Raw genomic sequence first — 22,113 nt, 5'->3', positions numbered from 1 at the left:
TTCATCACAGGAGATTTGAATTCAAGTCATTTTATTTTTAACTCTTTCAGAGTAGACAATCTCCTGATCAAAACACAGGAGAAGAAGCGATATCATATGTAATCATATGTTAAATAACGTGATCACCAACATTAAACAGCATATTATTCAAAACTGGCTAATGTTACTGAATGAAATGTTGACCCTTAAAGAGGAAACGACTGTGAAGCTTTAGGGCTGTTGATGGACTCGATCTACTCCATCTGTGTTTTGATCATCGTTCTGAATCCAATCTGACAAAAACGAGATTTTCTCTGCTTTTTGCTCAAAATTTTACTTTTTTTTTTTACATTAAACTTACCAACACACAAGTGTTGATAAAGAATACATACAGCTAGAATAAAATTGGCTTTTGGTTTAAAGGCAGAGGGTTTGTTGTTGTTGTTGTTGTTGTTTATGTATATTGCATGTTCAGATATTCATTCAACAAAATATTCTTGGGGCATGAAATGTTTGGGAAAATGATCAAAAATGCTCGAGGGAACAGCCAACTTAAATAAATAAATAAATAAAAACTGGAGGGGAAAGAGATAATTGTCTTTATTTATTCAAGTTTATTGAAGTCTTTGTTCAAGTCTATTCTAGGTTATATAAAATGCATTTTGACAAAAAACAACTGTCCCAACATTGAGCCATGAACAACATTCTGCAGACTTTAAATACATAAAGCTCAGGCAAATCCTGTAATTTACAGACACAGAGTGGACACTTACGTTCCTCCTAGCTTTGGCACGTCTTCGGATTTGCCCATGATGAGGTACGACTTGCCTTCTACCAATCCCAAATGTTCTCTGCAACCGGGACGACCCAAAAATTGTCTGACTTCCCCCTCAACATCATCATCAGTGCCTACAGGACAGAACAGTGTTTAGGACACACTTTCACTACAATTCATATTAGCCTCATGCTGAATATGTGTCAGAGAGAAAAAACTGCATTTAACAAGAATCAGACTAATTTCATATGCATTTCATGATCTGTGGAGTAACTGTAGATGGTTCGCACTCTGAAAAAACTAGACAAAGTCTTTAACAAAAAGAATCAATTATTTTAATAGAGCAAGAGCAGACGTTTCAGCCATCCAGCTATTCTCAATGCTCATAAGTATGATCTGTGGAGTAGCATGGAGAGAATAATGAACCGTACCTTCTTTCAGCACCTGGTCCACCTTCAAGTGATAGATGTCAGAGTCCTGTGCCAGATCCATCTTATCCACTGAGACTTTATAAACTGTCAAACATAAGTGTAATATTGTTACTGGCATAATAACTGATTAGAATGGATTTTGGTGGCAGAAAAAAAAAAAAAAAAAAATTAATTTACACAGGGGTTAAATGAATAGTTCACTCAAATAGGCACATTGTCATCATTTACATCATGTTGTTCCAGACCTCTGACTTCTGACAACAAAAACTAAGATATTTCCCATTGGAAAAAGAAAAACTTCATGTGATCAGACTGCTCACTGGATGAATTGGCTCCAATGGTTCTTGAGTTAACAACTCACTTGAAGGGAATATTTAATATTTAATATATTTACAGTGATTTAAAAGTGAAATTTGGGTCTGTTGCTCTCACAAAGTTTGCTATTTTTGGAGCTTAACAGAAATTATCACTATGAAAAGTGAACACATCACATCTTTTTTGGTTAACTGGTTTGTGAGCAACAGTGTGCCGACTTTTTTTTTTTTTTTGCAAAAAATTCTGTCATTACTTACTCACCCTCATGTCGTTACAAACCCGTAAGACTTTCGTTCATCATCGGAAGACAAGTGAAGATATTTTTGATTAAATCTGAGAGCTTTCTGTTCCTCTGTTGACAGGCTACACAACTACCACTTGACGCTTAAAACTCATAAATAGATTGTAAAACTTATTCATATGAAATGAACGGTTTAGTCCAAATTTTCTGAAGAGACTCAATCACTTCATATGCTGAAAAGATTTGAGTTAGGCTTTTATTCACACATAAACATCAATCAACACACACTGCCAATACACTCACAGACATTCCTGTGAGCCTGTAAGACATAATGCTGCTGCTGCACATGTAACATACATGAATGAACCCTCATAGTAGATCTGTACAAGTGGAGCTGGGGAGGGTGGAGGGTTTCTGAAAGCGGACTCTAGACTGGTAACAGCAACACAACCGGTATTTGTTTAAATGTTGAGCCACAGTTTATTGGCTACTGATGCAACCGCAACCAATCAGCTGTGCTATGTAGATAATGATGTGATTGCTACCAAATTAGTTAAAGATCTATTAGCCTGTGCCATCTAATGTTTAATGACGGAACTAGGTCATTTGTTATAATTAATTATACTTATTTTCCTTTTGAGCTAATGTGCTACACGTAGCTGTCAATGGATGGACAGAAATCTCTCAGACTTTATTACAAATATTTCCATTTGTGTTCCGAAGATGAACAAGTCTTATGGGTTTGGAACAACATGATGGAGAGTAATTAATGACAGAAGTTTCATTTTTGGCTGAACTGACCCTTTAATGCAGTTGTTAACTATAAAAAGAGCAGCGTGCAACAATTCCTTTTGAGTTCCACTGAAAAATAACCGGATCATGCAGGTTTACAACAACATGGGGGAGTAAATAATGAATTCTTGATTTATGAAAGTATAACAGTCATGACAATTAAATAACCTACCATAATCCATGCCAGCTTCACACGATTTATTCATACGATCATTTTCATCGACTTTGTTTTTCTTCTGGAAAGTGCAGTTTTCTGCGTTCAGAGAAGTTATTAATGCACACTTGTAATCACACACACACACATAAATATTTTTGTTTGTTTCCTCATTCACATTCACATTCAAAAATAAAAATAAAAACATAACAATGTTTAAAATTACAAGTAGACTGAAGGTAACCAAATCAAATACTACAAAAGTTCAGGATATGGTCACTTTATATTATTATTTGTGTGTGTTTATACCTTCTGCGCAAATGCACATGTCTCCCTTACACAGTCTGTCTATAGCGCCACCTGCCCTTTCAGGGTGGTAGAACTTCATACAGCGTGCATCTGAGAGAGAGAGAGAGAGAGAGAGAGAGAGAGAGAGAGAGAGAGAGAGAGAGAGAGAGAGAGAGAGAGAGAGAGAGAGAGAGAGAGAGAGAGAGAGATAGATAGAGAGAGAGAGAGCTCAGTCATCAGAGCTATACCCGTTGGGACAAACACCCAACAGAATCTCTTCATGCAGAATTTTGCAGATACATTTTACACGTACACAGAAACACACCAACAAATGCATGCAGAGCAGAATTAGGCAGATACCCACTGATAATTAACATCCAAAAGAGAACACTCAACTTTTTTAACCACCTGAAATCCAGCCCCCAAGACACACTTCACCCCAAAGCCCTCCGAACCCAAGAGCTGAGCCCAGAAAAGAGTCCCCTATGTCAGTTGGTACTGAGGCAAACTGACCCACGTCAGAGACAGTCTGAGCAGCCTCAGAACAGCACTGCCTTCCAAACACCAATCAGAGTCAAGCAAATCATAGCACAATGCAAAGAAACCTATCTGGAACATTGGAAAGAAGAAACTAAAAGCCAAAGTAGACTAGAATGTCCCTAAAAAGAGATTATAAATTAGCAGAAAATCTCTCTACTGTCAGAGATAGAAAGCAGAGACAGATCCTAACCAGGTACAGGCTCAGTGATCACAAATTGGCAATTGAAACAGGAAGACACAAAAAATCATGGCAACCAAAAGAAACCAGAACGTGTGATCACTGTTTGACAGGTGAGGTTGAGACAGAGATGCACTTTCTCCTACAATGTGAAGCGTTCAAAGACACAAAGACACCTTTACTTTAACAAATTTAACTATATAATCCCAAATTTCAAAGACCTGAATGAAATTTCTAAATTAAACTTTCGCCTGGGAGAAGGAGACAGAACTTATCTTGCTGCCCAATATGTACAAACATGCCACAACCTGAGGGGCAGTGAGTGACCGACACACACACACACACACACAAATATATCCAAACATTGTGTTAAGTTTCATAACTTATATATAGTAAAAAAAGAATATATATATATATATATATATATATATATATATATATATATATATATTATTTTATTTTTATTGTTCATATAACTGTTTTATTATATTTGTATATATTGCGTATATATTTTATTTGTATATTTTGTATATGCTTTGGCAACATTGTTTCAAAAACTTTCATGCCAATAAAGCCCCTTTGAATTTGAATTTGAGAGAGAGATTTAATGCAGTGAGGTCAATTCATTAAAAATGCTAATTTCAAGAAATATTATATAACAATATCTGCTGAGAAAAGCTCACAAATGAGTATCATTTGAAGACATTATTGTGGCAGATGAGTAAATCATAAAAAAAAGTTTTACCTTTCCTTTACATAAAATAATAAGGAACAAAACAAATACAAATACACATACAAAAGACTATGGTGTTTATATGTTGTACCTATCAAACAATAGCATATTGACTTAGCACATATATATACACAGTCACAAACATAAAATATAAATTATCCTACATAAAAAAAAAAAAAAAAACACTTAACCTGAATAAGCCTAAAGTACTCAGTGTTCACATTGCTGTAAAGACTTCAGCCATTGTTTCAGCTTTGTAGAGAAAACTGAGTTCTGATTGCAACTTTAAATCTACAGGCATGGTGTTCCATAGAAGTGAACCTTTCACTGAAAAGGATGATTGACCCACAGCAGGTTATAAAATTATCAAAACTTAACAAATAATACTTTTAACAATTTGACAATGATGCCATTTCATTTGTTTCTGACCCATTAGTGTGTACAACGTCATTGAACATGTTTTTGCTGTTCTTGTTGCATTTACACGGCTTTAACCAGCAGATGTCCTCAGCATGCTATGTTTTGAGTGAAGCTAGAGTAGGCTAATCGATCTAATCATCTAATGGTGAATTTAGCTGACGTAGTCAATATAGTGGAGTAAAAACAACACCTAACAGTTTTTCAAGGAAGACAATGGGTGTTTCTCAATATGCGTTCTTCAGCGATCTTGCGTCCTTGTGTTCTCGTTTTACTTCATCATTAACCGTCGAAGTTCAGACCCAATTCTCAAGAACGCAAGTACAGAGGACGCATGAAAGAACCCGGATGTGTTCTTGATACCGAGGATGCATCGAATGCAGACTTGAGCTAGTACTCGCCTGGTGTCCCAGAAGTCATTGCGGCCGGTTCCGAGTTCGTTCTTCCAAGGAAGCTTGGCAAGACCGGTCTCCACGAGAACACAAGTCCGTTCTCTGCGTTCTTGGAATTGAGAAACAGCCAATGTTGTCGAAATGAGCGCTGGATACCTGAGGTAATACTTCTCACCATTTATTCAGAGGGTATGAACGATTGTTTCATAATCAATTTTCTTGAAAAGGGGCTTGACTTGTCGAACATTGTTGGACTTTTTCTGGACCTCGGCGATTAACTTCACTGCAATGTCCGCGAGACTTTAAATTAGACTGGATTCTGATTGGCTGTCAGTGTTTTATCGTTCAACAGCTGAAAATAAATAAATAAATAAATCGTCCCGAAAGTGATCCCAACGATATCATTTCTCTATAGGCATATCCTTATCGTTATAGCTGTGGTGTGAACTCTGCTATTCTTTAACATATGAGAACGATTTTTAGAACTATCCTATATCTTTATCTTTATCGTTATCGTCCTTGGTGTACAGGCCTTTAGACATTTTCTTAATAGCAGGGCTCCAAACAAAAAAAATCAATTAAGGAGCCATAGGGGAAAAAACAGGCGCCAAATCATTTTTTTAAGAGCCACATAACAATGCACTTACTTTTAGTCACCCTGTTGTGTGCATGTCTCTCCTCTTCTTACAGTTTCAGCATTTTCATCTTGTGAATGTTCTGGGAACTGAAGCTTATTTGGGAACTGAATGTCTCTTCCGACTTATGAACTATATACAGTGAAATAAAAAAAATTTACGCAGAATCTGAGCCAGTGTCACTGCCACTGACCATGATTATGTCCATATCACTTGGCCACTGAGTGTAGTTTGGCCGTCTCCTCTTCTTTTTTGCAGAAAGCCAGCGTTTGACACATGGTTCAGGATCAAACTGTTCAAGTGATGGGCCTTCAGTGCTGATCCTGATCAAATCTTCCAAGGTTGACACATGGAGTGAATTGCGTACTTTAGATTTTATCCTGTTTTGAGCTGAAAAGCCACGTTCACACTGAGCAGCCGAAATTGGTAGGACAAGCATTATCTCAACTAGATGCAAAACATTCTGGAAATCTGTGCAGTAGGGTTCTTTTGTTAGTAGGACTTCCCACAAGCTGCAATAGGATTTATCTGAAAACTCCTTTAACAAGGGTTTTCAACAATCTCCATTCTGCCTGTACAGCAGTGATGTCACATCCATTTTTCAGCAAGATGTCTTGATACCATTTCAGCAGTGTGTCAATTTCATTTACCCCAAAAGTGTAGATGTCGTTTGGCCAAGAATCATGACAAAAGATTGAGAAGCATTGAATGATCTCTGTCCCTTGTGTGTTTTTGTGCTGTGTGTTGTCTCTCATTATTTCAAACCTCCTTTCAAGCTCCTTAACTGTAATGTCTACAGTTTCATCAATGAGGTGGTTTAGTTCTTCACTGAAACCTTGGAGATCACAGCCTTTCAGCTGTATGTTTTGAAAGGAAATGCCCACGTAGTCAGATGAGGCTGCTTTTTTCTGCCTTCTGGTCTGTTTTTCTCTTTGGGCTTTGTCCTGCTGCACCACATTTTCATGCTGAGCAACTGAATTTAAGTTTGTGTGACTGAGAAATTCCTCCAACTTTCCATTTCTCACTGGTTTGTCCTTCATTCCCTTGATTGTACAAACACAGGAATCAATAGCTGCTTTAGCCTGAGGTAGAATAAGCGAGTTCTTCTGAAGCACAAGACTCAAACAACTTTTAAGAAATCTTTTGTATTACATCTAAAATTCTGGATATTTATGCAGAATCACAGTTATTCTGTAATCAACAACATAAATCTACATCAGAAATAAGGGTCTTAATGAGTTCAGTGATCAAGTTCAAATGATGATTATAACATAATATAACCAACACCATCAGATCACTTTTTTTTTCTTTGTTCATCTGTCAGTTATAACTCAGATACAACAGCCAAACAAAATTTAAAGTAAACATATAAGGGTCAAGAGCCCAACTAAAACAAACACTGATCACTATAATGGTAACTTACAATTTGTGATTTTCTCCTTCAGTGATTCTGCTTGTTAACATCAGGTGTCTTCAATAATGCTCAATTATCACTCAATCAATCACTTAATTATCTCATTAACTTTAACACTCTTGAGTGTTAATTTAACACTCATATTTTAACACTTTACACTCTTGAGTGTGGACTCATATACACTCCCAGGAGTGTTAATTTAACACTGGAGTTTTTGCTGTGTGCTCTTCCTGTTATTTCAGTGTTTTTGGATGAGGCAGCAAGGTGTTGCATGTGGAAGTGCACAGCTGTGTACTGGCCCTGGCCTGGTCAGATGCAAGAAAAACAGAAAGGGCTCTGTAAATGTGAGGCAGCCAGCGCTGGGTCTTCACAGCAGAAGGTGTTCGTATGGCACAGCCTAACTCCATGCCAATGGCTTTCAACTCACGCTTGCTTTTGGGGCTAAAATGGTATGTTTTCCATATTAGCTGCAGCAAGTCATAGACATTTTCAATCATTGGAACAGACTTCTGAACATCCAGCATGGCTAATTCCAGTCTGTGTGGCATACAATGAAAGGAAAGAATGTGCTGTCCTATTTCTTCTCTTAAGAGAGCACCTACTCCTCCTCGAGCGCCCATGTTAACGGCAGCCCCATCTGCTCCAAATGCAGTAATCTTCCTCTGACACCAATCACGATCAGTTTGTTTAGCATCACTAAACAAGCATTTTATTTTATCTAATTCTCCATGTGCATGGCAGTGTTCAAGCTCAGTTAAAACCAATAAACCTGTTCACTGCCACACCTGCAGAAATGTGCCTGCAGTATGCAATAACGTTGTCTTTCCCAGAAACGTCTGTGCCACAGTCAGTGATAATGGAGATGTAATTAGCTGTCTGTGCGTCTGTCAGTGCTTGTTCTTTGAGCTCATCTGCAATGCATCCTACAAACTCAGCTCAAGATGTGTCGTTATCATACGTTTTGCTCACATCAAGTCCGTTTTTTCTCATTAATAATATCTGTGAACTAAATTTATTGAACGGCAGCTCTTCCCGTGCGATCATATAGGCTGTGTTAAATTTCTTTTCGTCCCGCAGCTCGCATGCACGACAAACTGCACGTGCTAACGGTGTAGTCTGTGGAGCATTCTTCGCGATTATGTGATCACGTGCATTTTTATGCTTGTTACTATCCCTGTGTTTTCTCACAGTCTCTTTTTTTGAAATGGTTAGTTCCTGTAGTGAACTCCCTTTTCCCCGCTATTTCTTTGCCCGCTCTTGAACAAAAGTCACAAAACATTTTTTGTGTCTCGTGATCATACCTCAGCCAAGAAAACTCCTGAATCCAGGACGTTTTGAAATATCTTTCGGCACGGTGTTCATTGACTGATGCGGAAAGATGAATCCCTGTGTCTCTAGTGTTCTCTAGCGCGCTTGTGCTGGCACAGCTGCTGGAGCCTGTTTTTTTGTTAGCAGGAGTGTCATCCGTGCTGGTGATTGACAGAGATGAGGATTGCTTGAAGAAGTCAGGAAAGGTGACATTCTCTTTACCCGTTCATATTTTGGTGCTTTCACTCAGTGACGTTCACACAAAGCATCTGATTTCATGACGTTAACAAAACAAATGAAGCGATAGGCTACTGGTTATAAAACATGCACGTAGGATGCAAATTTTACAATCAAAGGGAGTAAATTTGTATTGTCACCAATGGCGACCTTGACAGAAATTTCACTCGCAAATAAATATATTTGGTCGCAAATGCGACCATTTTAGTCGCAGTTTGGAGCCCTGAATAGGGGCATTAAACTTAAGCTTAGAGTCTACAATGACAACAAAATATTTCAATTCAATCACTTCCTTGATTTCACATGAGGGTCCCTACATGCAAACCGAAGCATTGAGAACTTTGTAAGTGTACAGACAGTTTAATAAGAAGATACTTTATAAAGACAGTACATTACGCGTTTACAGGCATTCGTCATCTTGGAAAACAGTCATTTATAGTCAATAATAAAATATTATCACTATTTTCTGTTTAAATCGACGCGCTTATTCATTTGTGGATGTTAACTGAATCTGTAAGTCAGCTATGCTGTTTACTTCTGAATATTATATCTCATTCAGGTGCGCTTAACGTTATCGCTACTGTGTAATAGTACATTGTAAAAAATAAAATCGTAAAAAAACAGTCATTGACTGTCAGCTACTGCTGCCAAACAAAAACCGTAAAAATAAAGTAAAATATCCTAATTTAAATTAAGTGCAAAAAACTTTTACAGAAATTTTCCTTAAATGTTTTACGGAAAAACACTGTTATTTTACAGCTATTTCCTGAATTATTACGATCAAACACCTTCATTGCAAAAAAATCCCATAAAAAACAGTCAAATGACTGTCAGCAATGGCTACCATACAAAACCCGTAAAATTAATGTAAAATATCATAATTTAAATAAGTGCAAAATACTTTTACAGAAATCTTCATTAATCTTTTTTAACAGAAACACACAGTTAAAACACAGTTAATTCACATTTTTTCTGATTTTTTACTGAAAAACATGCAGTTAGTTATATGCATGATTTGCTGTGACTATACGTCACTACATCAGCAACTACACAGTTACTGTCAGTTAAATAAAGCAACACGCAGCATTTCATCAGTGTTTCTCTGCTCATCCTGGACTGAAGCTCAGGCTCTACTCTTCAACACAATGGTGACACACGAAACACACCATACAGAAACACTTTAAACCCCAACAGAACATTAAACACTAACAGGATCTCAGCATCTTCACTTATTACAATCCAGACTTTATTTCTTTCATACTAACATTCTTATTGAGAATTAACAGAGGTTTAGAAGTTGAAGTTTTATTGAAAAGAATAAAGTTTGATGTCACCATGATGGAGATTAGTGTTTGTTTTAGTTGGGCTCTTGACCTTTTAGTGTTTTACTTAAGTTTTTCTCTGGCTGCTTTAACTGTGTGTGTTTGATGCATGTTATGGTAGGAATCCAAGAGAAACTCAGATCAGATGATGTTGGTCTCTTTTTAGTGATAATAGTCATCATGTAGTGTCCTGCTTCATTGATACCACCTGAAGTGTAATATCTGATTAAGTAATTAAAAAGTAGTTGTTCATTTTTGCATGATAAAACTGCTATTTAACCCTGTGATACTCAGATTTTATGAAGTCATTATACAGAAAATGTTTTGACAGGATTATATAGACTCACTCAGACATCAATAATCAGCGTATGAATCACAACAATGGTGACAACGAAAAAAAATCTGAACTACTATAAAGTCACAAAAAGGCTTTGTTGGTTGTCACCATTGTTGAGATTCATATGTTGATTCTTGATGTCTATACTACAAAAAAATAAAAATTTACCAGCTCAAATCTTTTTCCATATAATATATATCTTTTTAAATTTCAGATTATTACAATATTGTTGCCAAGGATAATGTGAGAAATTATGACATTATAGACTGTATAAAGCTAAATTCCATCTACATATTATGTAATCAAAGCTAATATATTCAGAGATTTGGCTGTCATATCAGTGAATCAGATCATCACGATGACTGTAACATCACTGATGAATGATCAAGATCATCTGATATTTCTCCTGCATTTATTGCTATAACAAATGTGTATTAAATACACAGTTAAAGCAGCCAGAGAAAACTAATGTTAAAAACTCACGGGTCATGAGCCCAACTAAAGCAGACACTGATCTCAATCATGGTGACATCAAATTTATTTTAAAGCTGTCAGCTGCGGCTGTCAAACAAAAACCGTAAAAATAAAGTAAAATATCCTATTTTAGAAGTGCAAAAAACTTTTACAGAAATTTTCCTTAAATGTTTTACAGAAAAACACTGTTATTTTACAGCTATTTCCTGAATTATTACGATTGTAAAAAAATATATGCATGTGAGAAATTATGACATTATAGACTTTGTATAAAGCTAAATTCCATCTACATGTAATCTAAGCTAATATATTCATATTTTTGACTGTCATAACAGAGAATCAAGCCATCATATGATGACATCATCAAAGAATGACCAAAATCATTTGAAATTTTCTCCAGCTTTTATTGCTATAACAAATGTGCATCAAAGACACAGTTAAAACAGCCAAAGAAAAACACAAGTTAAATATTGAAGTCATGAGCCCAACTAAAGCAGACACTGATCTCAATCATGGTGACATCACATTTATTTTAAAGTTTTTTACAATTTATTTAAATTACCATATTTTACTTTAATTTTAGGGTTTTTGTTTGGCAGCCGCAGCTGCCAGTCATTTGACCCTTTTTTTACGATTGTTTTACAATGAAGGTATTTGATTATAATAATGCAGGAAATACCTGTGAAATAACAGTGTTTTTTCGGTTTATTTAAATTACCATATTTGACTTTAATTTTAAGGTTTTTGTTTGGCAGCCGCAGCTGCCAGTCATTTGACCCTTTTTTACGATTTTTTTTACAATGAAGGTTTTTGATCGTGATTATTCAGGAAATACCTGTGAAATAACAGTGTTTTTCAGTTTATTTAATTTAGGATGTTTTACAGTTTTTTGGGGAGCTGACAGTCATTTGACCATTTTATCATTTAACTGTTTTCTTTCTGTTAAATTACAGATTATATTTGTAATTTTACATACATTTTTATGTAATTTAAGAAAACAGAAAAAATACTGTATGAAAAATACAATACATTTTCTGTATAAAAAGTGTGAATTACTGTAATTTGTCATTAATGTCACAATACCTAAAATAACAGCTGAATTTTTATTTTACAGATATTATTTGTAAAAAAAAATTTATCAGTGTTTTGAGTACAATTTAAAATGAAAGAAAATGATCGTAAAAAAATCACAGTTATTTTCTGTAAAATTAGGATTTTTTTTTACAGTGTAGCCTATGCTATTCACCAACTAAACATATCCTATTAAATGCGTTCACAGTCTCTTTCATGGCCATCATTTGTAGTAGCCTATTCCCAAACTGTTTCCTCAAGCATAGCGTTTTCTCGGAGTTCACTGTGTGCTTTCTACTTTTTTAGTCTACTGTCTGTGTGTGTGTGTGTGTGTGTGTGTCTGTTATTCGCATATCTCTCGAACCGTTAGTCAGATGGATTTCAAACTCGACAGGTGTCTTGCTACGGGCACGAGTAAGTGCAGTGCCAAGTTTGACGTTGTTTGGATGAGAAATGCAAAAGATATCGTTAAATATATCGGTAAAAGAAGCACTCAGAAGGTTGTGGTTTAAAAATAAACATTCTGACATTAGAGGGTTGTATCGGTCAAAGAAGCCCCAAGAAGGTTGTGGTTTAAAAATAAACATTCTGACATAAACACTCTGTCAGCTACACTGTTTACTTCTGAATATTATATTTTATTCACAGCCATCATTTGTAGTAGCCTATTCACAAACTGTTTGCTCAAGCGTAGCATTACTACAATTACTAAAAACACACACAAAAACTGATTTTGCACGGGCACTTTGCACTACTCCCTGAATCACGACGCGCTTATTCATCTGTGGATGTTATCTGAATCTGTAAGTCAGCTATGCTGTTTACTTCTGAATATTGGTTACTTCTGAATATTATATTTCATTCTGGTGCGCTTAACGTTATCGCTATTGTGTAATAGTAGCCTATGCTATTCACCAGCTAAACATATCATATTCAGTGCGTTCACAGTCTCTTTCACGGGCATCATTTGTAGTAGCCTATTCACAAACTGTTTGCTCAAGTATAGCGTTTTCTCAGAGTTCACTTTGTGCTTTCTACCATGCACAAATAAAATTGTCACTGAACTTTTGCTGTGTAATAGTAACAATGAGCACACAAACACACCAAACCAACAATTACTAAAAACACACACAAAAACGGATTTTTCACGGGTATTTTGCACTAGTAGTAAATAAACACGAATTAACACTGTTGAAAGATACAGTACAACATACTGAAATGTATATACCTCATACATAATACTGACCAATCAATCAAACAAAGGGGTCAATAAAACAGCTGGAGAACAATTATGTCACATAACATTTACCTCAGGAAAGCCATTTAATGACCATAATAGGCTATAGCACGTTAGTTGGCTGGAAAAAAGGAGCTATAGAGAGTATTTTGCTAAATATGTGTACTATATTACATATTTATTATATTTTTACTGATATCATTAAATAAAGTTGTTATTATAATAATAAAAAAAACGCATTATATTTAATTTGAGTTATTTTTAACCTTAAATAATACTGCCTGCTGATAGGGCTCTCTATGTGTTTACAGCATAGGTGAGTTGTTTTTTTCTTGAGAAAAAGAAAGAACTACTTCCAGCCACTGCCTTAGATGAAATCAACTGAAGATAAAATACATTACATCTCTCAAGATCTGATTAAACAACTCCACAAACAGCATTACCAGCTTCACTTATTACTAACCAGACTGACTTTATTTATGTCAGACATCTACAGAAAATAATTAAGAAGAGGTTTAGATGTTGATTACTTATTTGAAAGTAATAGTTTGATTTGATGTTACCACTGTGGCGATCAGTGTGTGCTTTAGTCAGGCTCTTGACTTTTTAACATTGGTTTTTCTCTGGCAGCTGTGTCTGTTTGTTATGGCGAGAACAGCAAGAGAAAATATAATCAGATGCTGTAAGCTGATTGATGATAAGAATATAATCATCATATAGTGGCTTAACTCATTGATTATGTGTGAGGTTTATACTGGTAGTATGTTATTCATTTTGTTTATTGTTGTGATTCTACAGCAAAAAAAATAATAGAATTTAATCAGAACATCAAATGATTTTTAAACCCCATTTACATATTTTGGACTACTGAAAGTTCTACTTGCACACAGACATCAAGAATCAGCATATGAATCTCAACAATGGTGACACGCTTCATGCTGCAATGCATTCTGAGTAGGGCTGGGTGATATATCGCACAATATTGTTTGGCACATCTCGTCAGTAAAGCCGGTTCCTTGATTAGTAGTAAATCGCCTTCACCTGCTTTCAGATGGAGTGGTGTTAAATTAACACTCCTGGGCTGGGAGTGTATATGAGTCCACACTCAAGAGTGTAAAGTGTTAAAATATGAGTGTTAAATTAACACTCAAGAGTGTTAAAGTTAATGAGATAATTAAGTGATTAATTTAGTGATGATTGAGCATTATTGAAGACACCTGATGTTAACAAGCAGAATCACTGAAGGAGAAAATCACAAATTGTAAGTTACCCTTATGGTTATGGGTGTTTGCTTTAGTTGGGCTCTTGACCCTTATATGTTTACTTTAAATTTTACTGTTGTTTGTCTGCTGTTATTGATTTATAACAGTTAAATGAACAAAGTAAAGTATGATCTGATAGTGTTGGTTATGTTTTGACATAATCATGCTGTGATCTGAAAAATGAAACTTATTGAGATAGTTTGGTTTAACTTGTTAGCAGCAGCTCTGTGATTCTACAGCATATGAGTATCAGTACTTTACTTATAATCCAATATATTTAATAAACATTGTTCTGATCAAAACACTTTCACATAAATTCATTTAGAAACACAGACATCAATAATCAGCCTGTGAATCTCAACAATGGTGACAATAATAAAGCATGTTGCAGTGGCTGCCACCAATCACAACTCATTAATGGCTCCCATCATGCATTGCGGTATGAATAAATTATGATCTGAATTGTCTATGTAATTTACTTTTCCTAATTGTATATTCTGCTCGTCACCATTGTTGAGATGCATAGACTGAATCTTGACGTCTGTGTGTGCCTAAAATGAAGATTTTTTTTTTTTTAAACAACTTCTAAGAAATCCTTTATATTATATTAAAAATTCTGGGCATTTATGCAGATTCACAGTTACGCTGTAACCAGCAACATAAATCGAAGTCAGAAAGAAGGCTCTTAATGAGTACAGTGATCAAGTTCAAATGATGATTGTCATAATATAACCAACACCATCAGACCACTTTTTTTCTTTCTTCATCTGGCAGTTATAACTCAGATACAACAGTCAAACAAAATCTAAAGTTAATAATATAAGGGTCAAGAGCCCAACTAAAGCAAACAGTGATCACCATAACGGTGGCTTACAATTTGAGATTTTCTCCTTCAGTGATTCTGCTTGTTATCATCAGGTGTCTTCAATAATGTTCAATCATCACTAAATGAATCACTAAACTATCTCATTAACTTTAACACTCTTGAGTGTTAATTTAACACTGGAGTTTTTGCTGTGTAGTAAATGCTGCTCCATCTGAAAGCAGGTGATGGCGATTTACTACTAATCAAGGAACCGGCTTTACTGATGAGATGCGCATAACAATATCATGCCCATATCACCCAGCCCTAATTCTGAGTGCATCATACGAAACTTATCCATAGCTCCCAGAATACATTGCACCATGAAGCATGTCACCATTGTTGAGATTCATATGCTGATTCTTGAGGTCTGTGTGCGAGTAAATCTCACAGGAGTCTAAAATATGTAAACGGTGTGTTAAAAATCATTTGACGTTCTGATTAAATTCTATTATTCTCTTGCTGTAGAATCACAACAATAAAACAAAATGAATAACATACTACCATATAACATATAAACCTCACACATAATCAATGAGCTAAGCCACTACATGATGATTATACTCTTATCACCAATCAGCTTACAGCATCTGATTATATTTTCTCTTGCTGGTCTCACCATAACAAACAGGCACAGCTGCCAGAGAAAAACTTTTCTTCAGAAAAGTCAAGAGCCTGACTAAAGCACACACTGATCGCCACAATGGTAACATCAGCTCAAACTATTACTTTCAAATAAGTAATCAACATCTAAACCTCTGTTAATTCTCAATAAGATTTTCTGTACACGTCTGACAGAAATAAAGTCAGTCTGGTTAGTAATAAGTGAAGCTGGTAATGCTGTTTGTGGAGTTGTTTAATCCGATCTTGAGAGATGTAATGTATTTTATCTTCAGTTGATTTCATCCAAGGCAGTGGCTGGAAGTAGGCCTAGTTCTTGTGTTTCTCTTTCCTTCAGTGATTATGCTTGTTAACAGCAGGTGTTCATCAATAATGCACTATCATTATTCAATCACTTAATTATCTCATTACCTCCAACACTGATTCAGTGTTACATTAAACAGCCTGTACTGTGCACACTAAGCAAGTGTTCATTTCATCTGGGCAAACCCATGTGGGGCCTACATGGAAACCGAGGACAAAACTGGCTGGGTCCCAGTTAGATAGCCCAGGTCAAACCCATTTGGGCCCCACATGGCTGTGCTGGCTGGGTATTAAATCAAATCACAATAATTGAATTGAAATAATAAAAAAGCGCAGCTTACCAGAAATCGTACCATGTAAACATTGTAACATGTTGTCACTAAACCTAATAAAATTCAGTTTAGTTACTAAAATGTTTTAACAATCACAATACACTTATTGTGATGCAATAATTTTTTTACATTTATGTTCAAACGCCATGTAAAAGTGAATTTTGCATAATAGGTGCCTTTTAATATCTCACCTGGAGAGTAATATTCATATATTGTGACGCCAGCAGGTTGAAGCAGACTCACATTAAACATCTTGTTCATTTTGAAGGCAATTCTTTCCGTATCTTTATGAGAAACCTGATAAGCAAAAAAAAAAAAAAAAAGCAAATGTATATATTAAATGTGAAACTTCTCACATTAACATTTGCACAGGCGACAAATAATAAGAAAAACAAAGACAAAAAAAAAATACAGTCAAAATGAATAATTATTATGTTTCTTATGAATTGTGATTGGTGTTTCTTTCATGCAGTCCTTGCAGTGTATAGCTGTATTGTCAGCAGCCATGTCACCCTGTAGCCCAAGACTGGTTGCCCACTGAAGCTAAGCAGGGCTGAGCCTGGTTAGTACCTGGATGGGAGACCTCCTGAGAAAACCAGGTTGCTGCTGGAAGAGGTGTTACTGAGGCCAGCAGGGGTCTTACTAATGCTCACCCTGTGGTCTGTGTGGGTCCTAACGCCCCAGTATAGTGACGGGGACACTATACTATCAAAGAGCACCGTCCTTCAGATGAGACGTAAAACCGAGGTCCTGACTCTCTGTGGTCATTAAAAATCCCAGGATGTCATTCGAAAGAGTAGGGGTATAACCCCGGCATCCTGGCCAAATTTGCCCAGTGGCCTCTGTCCATCATGGCCTCCTAATCATCCCCATATACTGATTGGCTTCATCACTCTGTCTCCTCTCCACCAGTAAGCTGGTGTGTGGTGGGCGTTCTGGCGCAATATGGCTGCCGTCGCATCATCCAAGTGGATGCTGCACATTGGTGGTGGTTGAGGAGATTGCCCCCTTCTATGTAAAGCGCTTTGAGTGCTGAGAAAAGCGCTATATAAATGTAATGAATTATTATTATTATTATTATTCCAGTGTTCTGTTTTGGATAGCAGAAAACTAAATGCATGTAAATTGTATAGTCATACGCTCAATCTATAAATTCAATTAGCACATTTTCTTTTGCATAAATTTCTGCAAAATTCTAATATGCAGTCTGTAATGTACAAACAGGTGAATATGCAGTTACACAGCAAAAACTCCATTGTAAAATTAACTCTCCTGGGAGTTTATTTGACTCCACACTCAAGAGTGTTAAATGAACACTGAAGCAGTGTTAAAGTGAATGAGATGATTAATTGAGTGATGATTGAGCATTATTGAAGACACCTGATGATAACAAGCAGAATCACTGAAGGAGAAAAATCCCAATTTTAAGTTACCTTTATGGAGATCAGTGTTTGAATCACGGGGTGACTATATTCAGTGGGGGAGGAACGCACATGCCAGGGAATGGGTTTCCCTTGGGGAATGTTTTCAATGTAACACCCAGCAAAATGGCTGCTTCCTGTGCCGGATGTAAATAGTGACAATCTAGCGATCTAATAGATAAATCAGCTTCAGGTGTTCGGCGGGAAGAATCTAGGCTGGCGATTGGCACGTATGTTTGGCGGGAGTGCTTTATATGTTCTTTGTTGCCGACAGTTCGGGGTGCAGCAGACACGTGGGAGAAGCCGCCGCCCAGGAAGGGGCGCTCGGCCGACGAAAGTGGCAGATGCGCGGGAGAGACCGGCGCCCAAGAAGGGGCGCTCGGCCGGCGATTTGATCGATTTGATCGAATTCGCGATCACTACGGCTGCCGCCGTCGCGTGGACATGGCCCCGATTGTCGAGTTGAGAGGCGTGTGTGCCTGCTTCGTGGTTCAATGTGATGGGATGTGTGACTGCCAGTGACTCCCCTGATCTGTACGGTATGTGAGCTTTGCTCATATCCTGTTTTTTCTGCCAGTTGAAACAAAGGCTTTCTAAGGGATTCCCTCGGCCCCACGGCCAGATTACTTTACTGCTCTACTGTTCTGCTGCTCTACCGCTCTACTGTTTTACTGCTTTTCTTCTCTCAACACAGCAGCTAACCAGCCCAGCCCAACTTCAAGGAGACGTTTGCTTGGACACTGTTCATTTGCCTTGATCACAGTGAGTTTACTGTTTTGAAGTGTCCTGTTCTTAAAGTGTTTACATTGGGAAAGCTTTTGCTGTTTGAAGTGGGTGCACGAGTGCTTTGACGGTTTCGGATCGTTTGGTCTACATCTACAGTTCCAGATAAACAGCCTCCTGTGACTCGGGTGTGTTATGCTGATAACTTGAGCTAATCCTGAGTATTATAAGCAGTGCTGTGCTGACGCTAACTATCCTTCTACTGTCTGAGCCTCTGCTGGAGAGAACGAGAAACTGCTGCGCTGACGCTATCCTTCTACTGTCTGAGCCTCTGCTGGAGAGAACGAGAAACTGCTGCGCTGACGCTATCCTTCTACTGTCTGAGCCTCTGCTGGAGAGAACGAGAAACTGCTGCGCTGACGCTATCCTTCTACTGTCTGAGCCTCTGCTGGAGAGAACGAGAAACTGCTGCGCTGACGCTCTACTGGAGAGAACGAGAAACTGCTGCGCTGACGCTATCCTTCTACTGTCTGAGCCTCTACTGGAGAGAACGAGAAACTGCTGCGCTGACGCTATCCTTCTACTGTCTGAGCCTCTACTGGAGAGAACGAGAAACTGCTGCGCTGACGGTATCCTTCTACTGTCTGAGCCTCTACTGGAGAGAACGAGAAGCTGCTGCGCTGACGCTATCCTTCTACTGTCTGAGCCTCTGCTGGAGAGAACGAGAAACTGCTGCGCTGACGCTATCCTTCTACTGTCTGAGCCTCTACTGGAGAGAACGAGAAACTGCTGCGCTGACGCTATCCTTCTACTGTCTGAGCCTCTACTGGAGAGAACGAGAAACTGCTGCGCTGACGGTATCCTTCTACTGTCTGAGCCTCTGCTGGAGAGAACGAGAAGCTGCTGCGCTGACGCTATCCTTCTACTGTCTGAGCCTCTGCTGGAGAGAACGAGAAACTGCTGCGCTGACGGTATCCTTCTACTGTCTGAGCCTCTGCTGGAGAGAACGAGAAACTGCTGCGCTGACGGTATCCTTCTACTGTCTGAGCCTCTGCTGGAGAGAACGAGAAGCTGCTGCGCTGACGCTATCCTTCTACTGTCTGAGCCTCTGCTGGAGAGAACGAGAAACTGCTGCGCTGACGGTATCCTTCTACTGTCTGAGCCTCTGCTGGAGAGAACGAGAAACTGCTGCGCTGACGGTATCCTTCTACTGTCTGAGCCTCTGCTGGAGAGAACGAGAAGCTGCTGCGCTGACGCTATCCTTCTACTGTCTGAGCCTCTGCTGGAGAGAACGAGAAGCTGCTGCGCTGACGCTATCCTTCTACTGTCTGAGCCTCTGCTGGAGAGAACGAGAAGCTGCTGCGCTGACGCTATCCTTCTACTGTCTGAGCCTCTGCTGGAGAGAACGAGAAACTGCTGGTCGAATCCTCCTGGGAGTAATTGCTCACTTTAAAGACTCTTTTAATAATTTAATAAACATAAAACCTTTTGAAGCTATTCTGTGTCTCGTTCTGACTTTGTGGGAATACGGTCTTGCTCCTCAGGGTGGTACGCAATTTAGGAGAGGCGGCTAGCGCCCCCTGGCAGTGACATTTGATTTAGTTGGGCAGTTGACCTTTAAATGTTTAACTTTAGATTTTGTTTGGCTGCTGTAACTGAGTTATACAACTGCCAGATGAACAAAGAGAAAAGGTGAAAGATGGTGTTGGTTATATTTTAACAATCATAATTTGACCTGAATCACTTAAATGTATATTGTTGATTACAGCATCACTGTGATACTACAGCATTAGATTAAGAATTTTCAAAATAGTTCAAAAGATTTCTTAAAAGTTGTTCTGATAAAAAAATAAAAAAATAAAACCTTTCTTTAAGGCACACACAGACATCAGGAATCAGTGTATGAATCTCAACAATGGTGACAAACAGAATATTCAATTAGGAAAAGGAAATTACTAAGACAATTCAGATCATAATTTATTCATACCGCAAAGCATGATGGGAGCCATGAATGAGTTTTGATTTGTGGGACCCAGAATGCACTGCAACATACTTTATTATTGTCACCATTGTTGAGATTCACAGGTTGATTCTTGATGTCTGAGTGTCTAAATAAAAAAAAAATCTTTTGATTAGAACACCTTTTAAAGGGGTGGTTGATTATGATTTCACTTTTTTAACTTTAGTTAGTGTGTAATGCTGCTGTTTGAGCATAAACAACATCTGCAAAGTTATAATTTTCAAAGCAAAAGGAGATATTTGCTTTTATAGAATTTTTTTTTAAGGACTACAACAAACGGCTGGTAGAGACTACACAACATTCCTCCTGGGTTAGTGACATCACCAACCATACAATTTACATAAACCACGCCCCCTGAACATGATTTATAGATTATCAAGACAGAATATGCTAATCAATGACTAGAAGATAACTACACATCAGCTACATAAATTCATCAACTAACCATTCAGAAACATCCTGCTGTCTACATGTTGTCACTTCTTCTTGAGTCTCTCCATCATTGTCTGACTCCGGTTTGAACATAAGGCTAAACGTTTGTGAAATTTGCAGTGCATGTCTGTGTGAGTGCAAGCTGTTGAAGCTCTGCTCTCTGTGCCACAAGCAGCAGCTCATTTGCATTTAAAGGAACAGAGACAAAATGGTGCGTTTTGGCTCACCCTCAAAAAGTGACAATTTTAACATGCTATATAAAAATATCTGTGGGGTATTTTGAGCTAAACTTCACACACACACTCTGGGGACATCAAAGACTTATTTTACATATTTTGAAAAGGGCATTATACCACCCCTTTAATAAATATTTTGGATTATATTGAAAATGCTGAAAATCGTTTGCTTCAGAATCAGGGCTGCTGTAATCAACATAGTAAACCAAACTCTCTAAATGAATTTTGTGACTCAGGTCAAATGATGATTATGTCAAAACATAACCAACACCACCTGATTACATTTCAGTTATAACTCAGTTACAAAAGCCAAACTAAACCTAATGTTAATAGTTTAAGGGTCAAGAGCCCAACTAAATCAAACACGGATCACCATAAAGGTGGCTTGAAGAAATAGATTTTCTCCTTCAGTGATTCTGCTTGATATAATCAGAGTTATATTAAAATATGTTCTGGCTCTTCCAAGCTTTATAATGGGAGTGAATGGGAATATTTTTTTGGAAGTCCATAAAGGAGCATCCATCATAAAAGTGCTCCACGTAGCTCTGGGGGTTAATAAAGGCCTTCTAAAGTGAAGCGATGCGTTTGTGTAAGAAAAATATCCATATTTAAAACTTTATCGACTAAAATA

General features: G+C 37.5%; 1 protein-coding gene across 2 annotated transcripts in view; it reads right to left on the bottom strand.

Moving 5' to 3' along the window:
- Window positions 1-22,113, bottom strand: part of LOC311283396 (complement C3-like) — a 207,675-nt gene that overhangs the window by 2,612 nt on the left and 182,950 nt on the right. The window contains exons 36-40 of one of the 2 annotated variants that reach the window (XM_084397761.1): window positions 16,842-16,947; window positions 2,997-3,086; window positions 2,706-2,786; window positions 1,186-1,269; window positions 753-888 (exon numbers count right to left, since the gene is read on the bottom strand). In XM_084397761.1, the coding sequence (XP_084253887.1) occupies window positions 753-888; window positions 1,186-1,269; window positions 2,706-2,786; window positions 2,997-3,086; window positions 16,842-16,947 (497 nt within the window). Of the gene's footprint in view, window positions 1-752; window positions 889-1,185; window positions 1,270-2,705; window positions 2,787-2,996; window positions 3,087-16,841; window positions 16,948-22,113 lie in introns of those variants that run through there. The other variant, XM_084397762.1, reaches the window with a different exon arrangement.

Source organism: Rutilus rutilus (genome assembly GCF_951802725.1).
Source record: "Rutilus rutilus genome assembly, chromosome: 2".
Taxonomy (NCBI): Eukaryota; Metazoa; Chordata; class Actinopteri; order Cypriniformes; family Leuciscidae; genus Rutilus; species Rutilus rutilus.
Note: the sequence above shows the minus strand (reverse complement) of the source record. Positions and strands in the feature narration are given on the sequence as shown.